At 36.5% G+C, this 16715-nt stretch overlaps 1 protein-coding gene across 27 annotated transcripts in view; it reads right to left on the bottom strand.

Annotated features, from left to right (window-relative positions):
• adgrl2a (adhesion G protein-coupled receptor L2a) overlaps positions 1–16715 on the bottom strand; it is a 135697-nt gene that overhangs the window by 71410 nt on the left and 47572 nt on the right. For all 27 annotated transcript variants that reach the window (XR_008638708.2, XR_008638707.2, XM_055184420.2 and 24 more), the window contains exon 3: positions 9166–9379. Coding sequence is in view for 25 of the 27 variants with exons in the window: in XM_055184420.2 (XP_055040395.1) it covers positions 9166–9379 (214 nt within the window). In the remaining 2 variants the exon portion in view is untranslated. The remainder of the gene's footprint in view (positions 1–9165; positions 9380–16715) is intronic.

Genomic DNA, 16715 nt, shown 5'->3' on the forward strand with positions numbered 1-16715 from the left:
CCAGATTTGAGACTTAATTCTACGTGGCATTGATTCAACAAGGTGCTGAAAGCATTCTTTAGAAATGTTGGCCCATATTGATAGGAAAGCATCTTGCAGTTGATGGAGATTTGTGTGATGCACATCCAGGACACAAAGCTCCCGTACCACCACATCCTAAAGATGTTCTGTTGGGTTGAGATCTGGTGACTGTGGGGGCCATTTTAGTACAGTGAACTCATTGTCATGTTCAAGAAACCAATTTGAAATGATTTGAGCTTTGGGACATGGTGCATTATCCTGCTGGAAGTAGCCATCAGAGGATGAGTACATGGTGGTCATAAAGGGATGGACATGGTCAGAAACAATGCTCAGGTAGGCAGTGGCATTTAAACAATGCCCAATTGGCACTAAGGGGCCTTAAGTGTGCCAAGAAAACATCCCCCACACCATTACACCACCAGCCTGCACAGTGGTAACAAGGCATGATGGATCCATGTTCTCATTCTGTTTACGCCAAATTCTTACTCTATCATCTGAATATCTCAACAGAAATCGAGACTCATCAGACCAGCAACATTTTTCCAGTCTTCAACTGTCCAATTTGGTGAGCTTGTCCAAATTGTTGCCTCTTTTTCCTATTTGTAGTGGAGATGAGTGGTACCCGGTGGGGTTTTCTGCTGTTGTAGCCCATCCGCCTCACGGTTGTGCGTGTTGTGGCTTCACAAATGCTTTGCTGCATACCTCAGTTGTAACGAGTGGTTATTTCAGTCAGAGTTGCTCTTCTATCAGCTTGAATGAGTCGACACATTCTCCTCTGACCTCTAGCATCAACAAGGCATTTTCACCCACAGGACTGACGCTTACTGGATGTTTTTCCCTTTTTACACCATTCTTGTAAACCCTATAAATGGTTGTGCGTGAAAAACCCAGTAACTGAGCAGATTGTGAAATACTCAGACCGGCCCATCTGCCACCAACAACCATGGCACGCTCAAAATTGCTTAAATCACCTTTCTTTCCCATTCTGACATTCAGTTTGGAGTTCAGGAGATTGTCTTGAGCAGGACCACACCTCTAAATGCATTGAAGCAACTGCCATGTGATTGGTTGATTAGATAATTGCATTAATGAGAAATTGAAAAGGTGTTCCTAATAATCCTTTAGGTGAGTACATTCCCATACATTAACTTATTTCTCAGTCTGCCACAAAATTAAAATTGACCACCACAAAAAGGTGTTTGCACATGGCTTTATCACTACCTCTGTCTCACGTGACAGTTTCTGTACAAATACCCGTGGCGTCAATCGACGCGCTCCGCTGAGCCTCATTTAAGCATATGTGCGGACGTGCACATCGTGAATGTGCTGCCAGAAACTGCAAGTCTGGAAAAAACTGTTATGGTGTCCCTGATTCTCAACCTGTGGATGTTTTTCATCGCTAAAAGGGAGTTTGGGAACTTACAGCAAAGCACAGATGACAACATGTTTACTTGAGACAGCGCAAGCTAGCATGAAGGTAAAGCTAATCTTTTACATTATAGTGATGACGCTAGTAGTGACGATTCTTTCAGACCAATCAGTGATCTGCAGTGTTTTCACCTCACGTTTTGGTATCAGCTCGAGTCGCTTGGAATCCCAACTGAGGTGGTACTAAAAAAAGTATTGGGTACTACTGAGTGGAAAAGCCCACGAAAGTAAGCTGACCCGACCGGACCCAAACCAAACTGTGGGCTACTTTGCATTGGAAAAGCACCATTAGGTGTACTTTTTGAAAGGGTGCCGCCCAAGTGACAGCTTGGGACCAATTTTTGAGCATTTTTTCTGACAATGTATATAAGGATCAGAATACTGGGGACCTTCTAACACAGGCAGCATCCCGACATATGGGACAAAACTTTAGTACCAGCAAGCAGAAGTCGTTCTGTGAAAAATGTAAAACTCTTGTCAAAAACTATCCCCATCCACAGACCGGTAATCATACGTAAAGATCTACATCAGAAAATCTGCACTGTCTTGCAGTTTCCGTGAACACAGCAGGAGTTCACCGTCCTAGCCGAGAGATAGAAATCTATAAACAGAATCCGAAGGTCTTACAAGAATGAAAAGCTTCTGTTAGCACAGTCCAGGGGGTTGAATTACCTTGCCGGCGTTTCTCTGCTCTGGCCATAGGACATCACCTCTCTATACCTCAGCATGTAAACAAGATGCTATATTTGTTTACTTTCTATTTGCTAACACACAAACACAGATTTTATTCTTTTGTGAATGTGGCGTAGCACGCAAAACAGAGTGCAGTTCAGTCCACAGCTGTGAATTCCCACTGGTCATGTTTGAAGATGAGGATTTATAAACAGACACAAGCTTTAGTGAAGAAAAACACATCTCTCACGTGGGAGTTTCTTTATTAACGAGCCCTTGTATGTGATAACAGATGAGAATATCAGCATGTTTACCCATATAAATGAATAATGGATCTAAAATTATAACACACGGCCAAAGCTGGAGCCGTAATGTGCCGATTGGCTGTTTGGTAATTTGTAGTTGTTTAAGAGTGAGACTGCACCTGATTCATATTTCATTGAGTCGCACTGTGCTGTTCATTTACATAATGTGCCATGTGAATAAATTATGACCGCAAATTACTTTAAAAAAGGAAAAATAACAAATAACCTGTAGAGACTAAATAATGACTGGTGAAGCTTTGTTACTTTAAAAGCGTGATTTTTTTAAGATGTGTTCAAGAAACCAGCTGATAACATTATTAGTATTTTTGTCTGTGATTACAGTTTTTATTAAAAATTGATACTGATATTAAATCATTCATCTTCAGCATCAGTCCAACAGTTAGTTACACTAAAAAAACACCACAGTTATGTATCACTGTGTGAAGTTTAAGCAGTCATATTTTACACATATACACGATTTAATCATTTTAAACGAAGCAAAAACATGTTTTTGGGGTTTTTGTCAATGTTACATTGCTTCAAACAGCTTTACAAAGAAAAACACAAAAATTATTAACCAGTCATGGGTAGCAATAGCCAACAATATATGGGTCAAAATAATAGATATTTTAAGTGAAAAATCATTTGGATATATAGTAAAAATCATGTTCCATGAAGATATAAAAAAATATATAAAAAAATATTGCTAAGATTTCTCTTTTTTTTTACACACACAGTTTTTCACATAGTATCTCGGCCAAATATTGTCATATCCTAACAAACCATATATCAATGCAGAGCTTATAATATTAGCTTTCAGATAGTTTATACATCAAAAAAATAAAAATGACCCTTATGATTGGTTTTGTGGCTCAAAGTCACATATAAAATAGTACTATTAAAAGTTTTACCGTCTTCATAAATAGACAATAATCCAATGAACTGGTTCTGTACTTTTTATTGACTATCAAACATGTAGTCAAGTAATATGATCAATAACAAGCATCATAATAAACTATTAACATCATGAAGTGCACCGCACACCCACTTCTTTAAGATTGTAGCCGGACAATTACAAGAAACGCTATTAAAAGCGTTTGTCCACAGAAAATCTTACAGCAGTTTGTCACCGAAGCAAAAGAGCTAAATACGAAATCCATGATCATATTTATTATCGGTAAAGTGCTGTTATGCTTTGCATTTTCGATTTGGGAGATTTTACTTTCAGAGGGGTCCACATGAGTTACATGTATTGATAAAAAAGAAGTACATGAGATGCGATAAGAAAGACTCCACCAGAGACTTGCATATGTATCTAAAATAAAACAGGAGGCATAAATCAAGTGATTGACATTTGGACTTCTCATTACATTTACATTACGTTCATATTGGGTGCATATATAAAATGGTTTCATAGAGATTTAAAAGCTGAGGAAGCAAATATAATAATTGTGATTACGCACATCATATATCTTATATATGCAACATACATACATGCATACATACATACATGCATACATACACACACACACACACACACATATTCATGGTGTCTCAAAATAGCACAATCTACTACACTTAGATAATCTTAAGAACACCTTAAGAAGTACTAAAAATGAAATTTTTGTATATTAAGTACAAAATTAGTGTGCAAAAATAAAGCACTTTAAGTACACTATGGAAGTGTACTACTTTTCACCTGGGGCACATATATTTTTTGTCCTGGTTCTCAAAGGAGCACCTGGAGATCTTGCTTGTTCCTCACACTATTCATGGCACAGACATCCTACATGCTGTCATCATCACTTATCTCCTGACTACTCTCCTCACCATATCTCTTTGGTTTAAATATTGTAGCAACGATGAACATAAAGTACAATATACCTGGTTATTGTTTTTCACCCATGTAACCTTTATAAATAACTCCTAGCTTAACTCAAATACATGTCAAATATTGTTAAAGACAAGTCAATGGTCGAGCATAAAAAATATCAGATTATGAGCAATAGCACTAATAGATACAATAGAATTGACATAAAAATGAAATAAACAGTGCTGCTAATGGTTTTAGGTTGGTCTTTTTCAGGTAGAGAACAGAATAAAGCATATTATTTTATTCTGCATAGTCTGCATAGTCTTAACAGTGTATGTTGCATTAATCCTTATTAAAGTTACAAAAGTTATTAAGTCAAGAAAAGAAAATTATGATTTTTTTGTTTGTGATTTGATTAACATTAAAAACAACATCAGCTTTATACTCTAAAAATACTGGGTGTACTGTCACTTTAAATGCACGGATCCAATATTTTGTTACACACGCATTTTATTTCTCAACTGCTTATATTCATTTCATTTGTAAAAGACTTTTACTACTGTAACGGGGCAGTTTGAAATAATTTTGTTTTAAAATGTCCGCTCAAGTGCAAAAAAAACAAACTCAGTTGGCATTTGTGCTCTGTCTTTAACATTTGCTTGCACTAGCAAGCTGTAGAGTAAAGTATTGAAATCTTAAATATTTATATCGGTCAATCGGGCCAGTGACTGTTGCATTTTGCTAACAACACACATTAATTATCTTACCAATGATGCACAGAAAAATCCCTTAAAGTATGTTGCAGTAAATTAGGTAACTATATAACAAAATTCCAGCATTGTTGGTATGCAAAAGCGCCTTTTAGAGCAGTGCCTGGTATATGTGCAGTTATGTGTGATTATAAATATAAAGTATTTGATCATAGTGTATGTGATTATTGCATATGTGCTGTATAAGTTAAATGTTTTCGCATATTAAAAAAAATTTTTTGGAACGAAAGTTTTTTTTAATCATTGTTTTTAATTTTTTTTTGTGTCACACACATATTAATGTGTATAGACACCTAATGTCTTGCCTTCGATTTCAGCACTGCATCTATTGTTTTACCATGTAAAATCAAACAAACTTATTTTTCTGAAACCTTTTATTTGAACAGCGTGTGCTATCTGTGAAACGCTTCCCGCTCGGTTTGATATTTTATTATATGATGTAATGATCTTCAAACTTTTTAAAATGTGTCATTAATGGTCCAGATACTTTTTTGGGGCGACTGTATTTTAAAATCTCATTCTCATAATGTTCCTGTTAGCCGACAGTTGGTGTTTGCTCTTCACACCGCTCTCACACATCAAGTGGTTTCACAGGACGCCCCTCATTAGACTGATGGCTCTCTCAAAAACGCTGCACACGCACCGAACTGAGACTCTCAGGATACGACGAACATTTGCGGCTGAAATCTCACTCATTAAATGAAAACAAAAGTGCGGTGAGCTGCAAGGTGTTTCTGCAAGGTCTTCACGATCTGTGTGATGGTGTATTGATGGGAGATGATTAAAAATGCCCAAAGGAAAGAAACAGCACAAATGAGACCTATTTGAGATCTCAACCGTTTCTCCTGGACAGCAATTGTGGAAATTTTTTAGTTTAGTGCTCAGATTTTTCTAAGGAGAAAATAACCAAACTGTTTTAATAAGAAAATGCACAGTACCTATTTGACGTGGTGGTGGTGGTGGGTATGTTGTATAAATTTGTACTATGTGATTTCATGAGCTCTAACAAAATTCCCCAATAATCTGATTATTACTGTAAGCTATCCACATTTATTTTTGAGCTCTGGACTATAAATGCAGCTTTAACAGTAAATAAGATCAATACGGGTTTTTTTTAGTTTATGAGCACGTTAAGAAAACTAGAGTCGGATGATTGTGTTTTTATATAATTTACCATTGAAGATCAGGAACAAAAAACGCTTTGCTTTGACTGTGTCAGTGTCAGGCAGTGATGTAGTCTTGATTGATTTATAAAAACATCACATCAATCTTATCAAGTGTTTTATATTAATGTGGAAGTCCCAATATCAAAGAAGAAAAAGATGCAAAGTTCAAATGTATATGTGAATCATTTACAAATGCAGTCAACAAAAACACTTTGCTTAGCTTTGTTACTGTCATATGCTTGTGATAATTACATTAAACAGGGCCGAGTTAATCACATTGAAAAGGGCAAAGCTTTACTGAACCAGCGGCTCATCCAGTCATCCAAAACAAAACACACCAACAGATACAATCACATCAGACGGTTACTAGAAAGTAATGTATGATGTACAGTACAATGCTGGCAGTCTCATCCGAAAGCTAACACCAGTTCTGAATTAAACCATATTTCTTTATCCGCTCCAGAAGCGAGCGACCCAAACCTCACACATCTAATTAAATCAGGCATCATGAACATTATTTAATACTTTATTACCAGGCCAACAACATTCCCAAAGCGCAGAATTCTTAAACAGGTGTAGCTGTTGTTTCTGGAAGCCGGTATTTATGGTGACTTATGAAAGCTTAATCTGCAACGCTTGAAGTATTCACTAACACCGCATGTACGGTGAGAGCGGTGTACTGTGTGCTTACGCCGGTCTACTGAGAGCCATGCGGACGCCTCTGTCACGGATATTAATGGTGTGAATACAGAACAAATTTCCTTTATACAGCTCTGCGGCCATTCCCACATGCAGGGTACTTAGCAGAGCAAGGACGACAGGAGAAACAGAAACTTTTCTTTGATTTGTTTCGGATCTGTTGCTAAGGGACGGGCGTAAGAAACTTGAATAGCATTTTGAAACATAGCTGTGCTCAATACAGTTATGAGGCAATATAACAGAATGAGGGGAAACAGTGCAGTGGCACAGCGGTTAAAGCGTGAGTTTATGTTAAGCAACGGTGCACATGTGGGCGATTCAGGTTTGAATCTGGTTACATTGATTGTTAATTCCTTCCACATTAACTTTGTTATTAATTTCAGGGCCAAACATTCACAAGTGTATTTGCCCATCTACCAAAAGGCGTGTTTTATTTCATAACTTGGCTGGTGCTGCGTCTTATAGTCAGGTGCGCCTTGTAAGTCATTATGTATTAATTTTGACATTTATGGGGCAAGAGACATCATTACCGTCTACAGCCGCGAAAGTCTGCCATATGCTGCTTCTGTATTTATGTAATTCAATGGATTCTGTGATGTGGAATGATGAGTATGCAAACTTTACGCTAGTTGGCTTGTTCAGTTAATTTAGACTATTCAACCTTCCAGGTAAGTTCTGTATGCTACAGAAACAATGCTCAGGTAGGCCCTGACATTTAAATAACTGATAATATTACTTTAACGTACAGACATCTATTCAGCATGCTGTTCTGTCTGCTATTGCTAAGTTGAATAACTTGCCTTTCCAGATTAAATGTCTGTTCTTCGGCTTGAACTTTGTGAAATAATTTTCTAAATAAATGCAACGTAAAGTCCACTGTGACTCATATATGTTATTTCGTCTTAATGACGCATTTTTGAATGATGCGGCTTATACTCCGGTGCGGCTAATAGTCCGGAAAGTATGGTAGTTTTAACTAAATAAAAATAACAGTAAACAGTAAAGCGTTTTATCCTATCTATATTTTTCTCTGCTTATAAACTCTTAAAAAATAAAAAAATTTTAGCAAAAAGCTGAAATAATTGCATTTTTATGATGGAATTTTGTTAAAGATCAGATTCAGAACAATTATCAAAACATACACAGTTTAAAATTAGTAAATATTTTTTTTTTGCTTAATTTTTTTATGAATTGGGTAAGTGTGGTATTACAGATTACAATAAAACCTCATTAGGAACATGTTTTTTTCATGCAAATGTTTACTTTTAATTGATGTGATTTACCATCAATGGCGGGGAAAGAGTTAATAATAAACTGATTTTGCTTGCTGTCATGGTGCGTTTACACCAGACCCTAGTGATTTATATGTAAAGTCAATGCAAAGACGCGACAGACATCCTGCGGCGCGATTTGCGCAAATAACTTTGGGGGTATTCACCAGTCAATCAAACAAATACTAGTGAAAGTTGATAACTGTCCTTGGGTACTAAATGATTCAAAGGTACAAGAAAGGGGCAAATGCAAGAATGTGCTTCTGGTTGTTTAAACCCAAGTAAAAATCCACATTATTAAACACCTAATAGGCCTCGACCCAAACCTGAGAAACGCAACACGAGGCGTTTGCATCAGTTCATACAATAAAACCCTCCAAAAAAAAAAATCAATACATTTTTTTTTTAAGTTTTCTACAAAATGAGGTAGTGTCGAGTGAGGGCTAAAATCTATTATTAATGCATCTGTGGCAGTGAAAGATTGTGAAGGCGATGGTGATTCATTATTTGACCAGAAAACTAACAAGACGAAAAGTGCACAACAATGCAATTTCACATCTGGACTCGTGCAGACCTGGGGAGGCAAATCCCTGCCTTGAGTTCCTGTGTAGATTAGCATCCACTTGAGATTCCTAATTGCCTGCAGCTGAATGGACTAATTGAGACGCCACACTTTCAAACCTATTTCCCCACGAATCCCACATAATAAGCTGAGCGGAACTGTACGCCAGTCCCGGCAACAGAATGCATCAAAGCCTGGCTCGCGCATCACTTCCTGTTTTAGCGCGAGCCTCCAGATGCACGACACAGTCTAGAAATCAAAAGAAAGCGGATATGTGCATGTTCGGATTTGTTTGGTTTGGTTGCTCAGATGGTGAAATGAAATATTCTTTGTGCGTGGCACTAAAGACGCTCGTATTCATGAGCCGTGTAATCAGACAGGAGAAAATGAGAGAGCAGATGAGGTTTGAAGAGAGGGTTTTGGAAAGAATAGGACAAATGCGATCTGACTGAACCTGCCTTTGAGACATGATCTTGAACGCGTCGGGGAGATAGCAGTTGATGTTCTCCATTTGAAAGGGGTCAGCGTCGCAGATCTTGTCGTCCGTGCGGCCGTAATTAGCGCTTTCGATCATGATGACATCACTTCCTGGACACCGCAAGTCGATGGGGTAACCCTCGCAAGACAGCTCGCGCCTTACCAGGCCAAATGGCATGGCTGCCCGACTAAACCCTGAAAGAGAGAGAAAGAGACACTTTAAACAAAAATTATCTACACAAAATGTAAAAAAAGACTAAAAGTAAAGCATGCTATATATGAGACTGGAAAGGGATCAGGGCTAATATATCACAAATATTCCATTAACATGATTGGTCATCTTTTACTACAAAATATGTTATTTATTTATTTTATTTTAATGATATTTTGCGTTTTAAAAATATTTATGCGTGACGGAAACGTTTTGACAATGACATACTGTACATGAACAAAAGTCGCAATAATACAATCATAAGATTTAATAATAGATTTTGAAGTATTTATGGTAGTATTTGTTGAATTGCCTATAAGTTTAGGCAAACCATTGATCACTGCTGAACCAACAAATACATTCACATCATGACATCATTGGAAAGTAAGAACTGACAGCAGATCTCAGATTACAGTGTTGGCAGTATTTGTATATTGTACCTCATTCTAATTATGTCATGTAAATAATAATAATAATAATAATAATAATTATTATTATTATTATTACAACAATACAAATAATAATAGTAGTAATAAAATATTATTATTATTATTATTATTATTATTATTATTATTATTATTATTATTATTATTATTATAATTATAACAAAAATAACAACAATACAAATAATACTAGTAATAATAATCATCATAATAATAATAATAATAATAATAATAATAATAATAATAATAATAATAATAATAATAATAATAATAATAATAATAATAATAATAATATAACAATACATATATTGTTATTGTTATTGTTACTGTTATTATTATTATTATTATTATTATTATTATTATTATAACAACAATACAAATAATAATAGTAATATAATAATAACAATATATTATTTAAATAAAAAGGTATTTATATCTCATGTTAGTTCTGTTGTCATTTATGCATATATATTTTTGCTGCAATGGTGATATATTACTGTAGTACAGCAACAAGAGATGCATGATGGGAATGACAAACAATCTCTAATGTAATACAGCTTACACTATAAGACTTTGAAAGCCCCATTCTCATATAAATGCACGGCACAATGCAAACCTTTACCTCATATGCACCGATAAATGAAAACGGTTGACGCTGCTCTTTAGATTTTCCCAATACTTGAAGATATACACAAAATCAGTTTGTCTCAATTTAATATTTTAGATGGGCTCTAATACCAGTCCACACAAACTCAGATATTCAGTTTACCAAAATGAAACGAAAACAAATCAATATAACCCCAAGAAGATAATTATTTATGAACTGGAACGGGTTACGTGAGGTGGTTGCGTGCAGCTAACAATCCGATGTGGAGTTAAGAAAAAACATACTGACAAAAATACTTCTCTCTGTTTTATGACGGGGTGAAAGAAACGAGACAAAAAGAGACAGATACAGTCTGTAAAGAAATCAATATGTTAGCTGTCTCCTGCTAATGTGAAGAGCATCAGATGTCTGTGAACAGAGTAAAATGTAGGACTGTGCTCAGAACAGCATGTAAAGGGCATTTTCCCCATCACTGTAATGTCAAACACAGATAATCCACTTCCAACCAATCACAGACCCACACCCTAAATACATCTCTATATTTAGAAATTAATCTCACAGGCAAAACAGAAATGCGCAAAGAAATGATCAATTATATGCTATGACTGAAAATTGCATCTATCTATCTGGCCAGGTGTATATTTAAAAAAATAGAGTAGCCATGCAAAATCCCATTTGCGTTATAACGACATCACCATGCAATCACCACAAACACAAAGTGAAAACCCAGCTTAAGTCGTTTTTACTGTTTTCTACATAAAATCATTATATAATGTAAAGAACATTGTGTGAAAATATAACCTTGATGTATTTAATATTGACTGAGTAAGATCATGTCAAAGATTAAAATCAATAAAATTGATGCTCATAATCTCATTATTAGATTATGAGAGTTTCGCCTGAATTATCACAGAGGCTCACAAATATCCCGAACAAAATGTTGAATTGTTGGTGGATTCGTTTTCTATTTGCTTACTGCATCCGTGCACCTGTAAATGGTGTTTAAATGAGTCTTGTTATAATAATAAATAACGCATTAGATAGATTCATAGCTTGAAGAAAAAGACTGCCATTTAATCTATATTTCCCTCAGCAATGTGTATAAAAATGCATCCACATTAAGTAAAAATCCATCTAAAATCATTCGGTGGGATTGATTTATTCAGGAAAGTGAAATTATGAAGTCAACATCTCGTCGTTGCATTTGGTCGATTCATGTTTTCAAATGAAGAGGAAAATAATCTGTCTGCTGAGAAGCTTCTCCTGTAATTATTCAGTCAGAACGCAGTCACAGTGCGTTTTATCCACTGCATTTCCCTCCCTGAGCTTGACATGCTGAGATTTTTCAAAGACACTGACAGCAAAATGGATTCAAATGACTTTAAAAAGTCCATTCACTGGAAATCAAATCTCGGCTTGTTGAACCACGAGAATTATTGTTGGGCTTTTTCGTATCTTTCATCGTTCCCGTGACCATTAGAAACAAAACACGGGCGAAAGTTTTGACTGATGACAGGTGCCGCCATCTAAACCGTTTCATTTCGTAACACGTGCTGCTAAACGTTCAATTCGACATGGTAAAATTGAAAAACATTCAATTTGACACGGTGAAACTGTCAGTTGAGGTAAAACTAGATACATTGTTGTTTACTATATCATCTCTGAATTCTGGTTTGGTGAGGTGTGTTGTAAAATACAGATAGACCGACACTTGCGGTAGCACATGGATAGCCTATAAAGCTATTGTATTTTAACTAGGGCTGTCATGATTAATCGCATGATTGTCATGAGTTACCATCGCGATTAATCGCAACTTAATTGCACATTTTTTTCTGTATTTACATAAATTTTTACACTTTTTAAGTTTTTAATACTCTAATCAACATGAGTGTGGACAAATATGGATGCTTTATGCAAATGTATGTTTATTATTAGTGAAAGATTAAAGATTTTTTTATGATTGCATCCATACCTTAAAATGTAACAGTAATAGATTAGCACCCAAAGTCAAAAACAATATCAATATATGTTTTTTTTTATTGTTTAATTTACAGAGACAGACAGCATTAAAGGATTAGTCAATTTTCTTTAAAAAAAAAATCCAGATAATCTACTCACCACCATGTCATCCAAAATGTGGATGTCTTTCTTTGTTCAGTCGAGAAGAAATTATGTTTTTTGAGGAAAACATTGCAGGATTTTTCTCATTTTAATGGACTTTAATAGACACCAACACTTAACACTTAACTCAACACTTAACAGTTTTTTCAATGGAGTTTCAAAGGACTCTAAACGATCCCAAACGAGGAATAAGGGTCTTATCTAGCGAAACGATTGTCATTTTCGACAAGAACAGTAAAAAATATGCACTTTTAAACCACAACTTCTCATCTAAATCCGGTCCTGTGAAGCGCTAGTGCGACCTCACGTAATTGCGTAGTGACGTAGAAAGGTCACGTGTTACATATATAAAACGCACATTTGCGGACCATTGTAAACAATAAACTGACACAAAGACATTAATTAGTATCATTCCACATACAACAACGTAGGAACGGTCCTCTTTCTGCACACTTGTAAACACTGGGGCGGAGTTTCGCATACGTCCTCCGTGACCTCTTGACGTGTTTGACGTATTGCGTGGGGTCGCGCTGGCGCATCACAGGACCGGAGATAGACGAGAAGTTGTGGTTTAAAAATGCATATTTTTATTTTTCTTGTCAAAAATGACAATCGTTTCACTAGATAAGACCCTTATGCCTCGTTTGAGATTGTTTTGAGTTCTTTGAAACTGCAATTTTAAACTGCATTAAAACTGTTAAGTGTTGGGGTCCATTAAAGTCCATTAAAATGAGAAAAATCCTGGAATGTTTTCCTCAAAAAACATAATTTCTTCTCGACTGAACAAAGAAAAACATCAACATTTTGGATGACATGGTGGTGAGTAAATTATCTGGATTTTTTTTTAAGAAAATAGACTAGTCCTTCAACACTATCTCACGAGAATTCATACATATTTTACATTTGGCTAATTGGTATTAATTCATACGACCACATTCGTAAGTTTTTGTACGATTTGCTTTGACCCCTGTGACGTTGGGTTTAGGTGCAGGGTTAGGGGTTCGGTTTCGTTGTTGTTATTTTCATGAGATTTGTAAGTTTTTGCACAATTAACTTCGTACTGTATGAATTCATACGAATTAACCAACTCGTAAAATATGTACGAATTTTCGTGAGATCAGGCTGGCATAATGCAAGGATCTAATATAATGTTACACTTGAGATATTTTCCAAACAGTTAATCAAACATTTACTTAAGACATAACAGATTATATCTGCCTGAATTCCTGTCAAAACAGATTTAAAACTGTAATTCTGTCTATGTGTGCATATATTTGGATTCCACGCCTGTGTGCATGCTTCAGATGTGTCTGTCAGCGCAAGGAAGATCGTTTTTGAGTCTTGTCGTTCTTAATATCTTTTTAAACATTAATTCAGGTCCCAAACTTTCTTTCTTTCAATAACTATTTTCATATCAAGCAAGTCCAGCACTTTATTTTCTCATTCCTGCATGTTTTAAAACCAAAACCAAAATCTCAAACATGCAAGTGAATGGACATGCATCTTTGTATTAGATTGAGTAGGGTGACCATACGTGTCATTCTTCCCGGACGCGTCCTGGCCAGGATTTCGGGTTCATCTTCCGGAAGTCGTATTTGTCGACCGCATACGTCATAGAGGATTATTATTATTATTACAGAAAAGCAACCATTACATTTTAAGGTAAGAATGAAACTACGTCTTATGTTTTTAACTGAATGGCGTATGCGGTCGACAGATACGACTTCCGGAAGATGCACCGAAATCCTGGCTAGGACCCGTCCGGGAAGAATGGGACGTATGGTCACCCTAGATTAAGCATTTAGTACGGTACACCTCTCAGAAAAGACTATTTACTGTCTAATGGTGCATTCCCACTAGCCGCGGTAGAGGCGGCAAAATTCGCAAGTAGTTGGACACTTGAACATTTGAGTTCACTTGCTTCATTCGTGCGTGAAAACCGTGCATGAAATTCTAGTCATTCGAGACATTTACACGGAAATTCGCGTCATGTGAGGGGCTTCTGCGACTCTGCTGAGACTCCGCCACTCCGCTCGCTTCCTGTAATCCATCACTACTACAGTACAGCAAGGTCCTGATTGGTTAAGGCGGCGTGGAAATCCGCGAAAGTTCAGATTTTGCAACTCGCGCATTTCCCGTGGCAACGCCCAATTCGCGCTTCCGCGCCATTCGCGCAGCGCTTACAGCATGTACCGTGCCGCAGGACGCCAAATCGTGTCTTTACATTGACTTAACATGTAAATCACTCGCGCTTGCGCAATCTATTGCGTCTGGTGTAAACCCTGCATAAGGCTGCGTCTCAATTTATCCAACAATGCGCTAGGCCAAGGGTCAAACAGAAATTGTTGCGTTAATTGCACGTTATTAAAATGAGTGTCGTTAAAATTTATTGTATGTTATGCATTATTAACACGTTAATTTTGAAAGCCCTAATATTAACTTTTTTATGCTGTTGTTTATTATATTGCTCTTTCATTTTCTAAAACCAATAAACTGTTTGAAGCACAGTGCTGTGATTTTACCACAGTTCGGTGTGGGGTTTTTAATTTAAAGTGTATGAATTTAAATACAGAACCTGTGGGTTTTGCAAAGGTGAGAATTAGTGCTGCCTCACGATTAGTCGGGATAGTATATAATTAAAAAACATTTGCATGTGTATATATTATATATTAATATAAATATGTATTATATAAAAAATTCTTAAAATTATACATGTGTGTGTGTTTGTTTGTATGTGTATTTATATATACATAATTATTACACACAGTGCACACACATATATTATGTAAACAAAAACTTTTATTCTGCAAATGATTAGTGGCGACTAATCGTGCGGCAGCACTAGTGACAATCCAAAAATGACTAACAAATATCTCCAAAAACTGTGTTTGTAAATTCGAACGCTACACTACCGTTATAACAGCTCCACAACACTTGTTATTCGACCTCACTAAGGTTAAACAACAAGTCGATTAGTCAACAATACTAACCGATCTCTATACAGATAAACTCTTATGCAATTATAAATCACAGCTTATTGCTATATTTTAGATTGTACCAAAAAAAAAAGATTTCATGGATAATAAAGAGACAAATTATGAGGTTAAGTTTAAGTTTTAGCTTGATTTACTCTCTGCCCCATTCGGGTCTTTCCGCTCGATTGCTTTAACATTTAAAATCATTGGCCCTTCTCCACTGGCCTACATTCCACTGTACTTTAATGCGACTCGATTGTGAGGTCACAGCGGTGTTTGAACGGATCAATCGGGCTGCGGCGGTGTCCATCAGACCGGCCTGCATTATCTTACTCTGCCCTTTTCCCTTCCGACTCCAACCAAACAGGAATAGCACAGCTAAATCCAACTCCCCCACCCCCATTCCACGCTCATGCATTTCTCCCGAGTTGCGGTTCCACCACAGCACCGGATTTGATCTTTTCGACCATGCGCCATTCTTTCATTTACCAGAACAGCAGGAAACCAGAGCATGTCGAGGGCGTGGAGGAGACGTTAATGAGAAACTGCGACGTGTTTCTGCGGCTTGGCGGGTCGAGCTTACAACAGTTTGCGCGTCTGGGAATCGCATCGAAAAATCCTCTTCTCCGAAAGCAGGACGATTGATTGGGCCTACAGTCGCTGCTGACTCACACTGTTATGGATTGATATTACAGGACAAGGCCAAATCTATAGAGAAGGTAAAAGGACAGACTTTCAAAACGGATAGCTTAGGGGGATTAACCCTTTACGTTTTAAAAAATGTATTTTAAAATGGCACGTCAAGCAAATAGGTGCGTTAGGTAGCGCATATTAAATGACAGTGAAGAATGTGTTTTTTTTTTACTTCTGGTGATTATGATTGATCATGTGTTTACTATATGATTAAGAAATGAACTGCTGTGATTCTTTGTGTAGTAAACAGGATGCATTAGTCTTGATGTGCAAGGCAACCCCCCCTCCCCAAACAAAACTAAGTCTATTAAACCATCAAATAAAGTCTAAAGGTCAATGATCATTCAAACGCAGTAGATAAATCTATCCTTCACAACCTGATTCATTTCCTAGCCGAATACCCAAGATAACCATGACTACAAGAGGAACTATACACTGTATTAATATAATACTGAAGATAGCATTATTATTATACTGTGAC

The sequence above is a fragment of the Misgurnus anguillicaudatus genome, chromosome 14 (genome assembly GCF_027580225.2).
Source record: "Misgurnus anguillicaudatus chromosome 14, ASM2758022v2, whole genome shotgun sequence".
Classification (NCBI taxonomy): domain Eukaryota; kingdom Metazoa; phylum Chordata; class Actinopteri; order Cypriniformes; family Cobitidae; genus Misgurnus; species Misgurnus anguillicaudatus.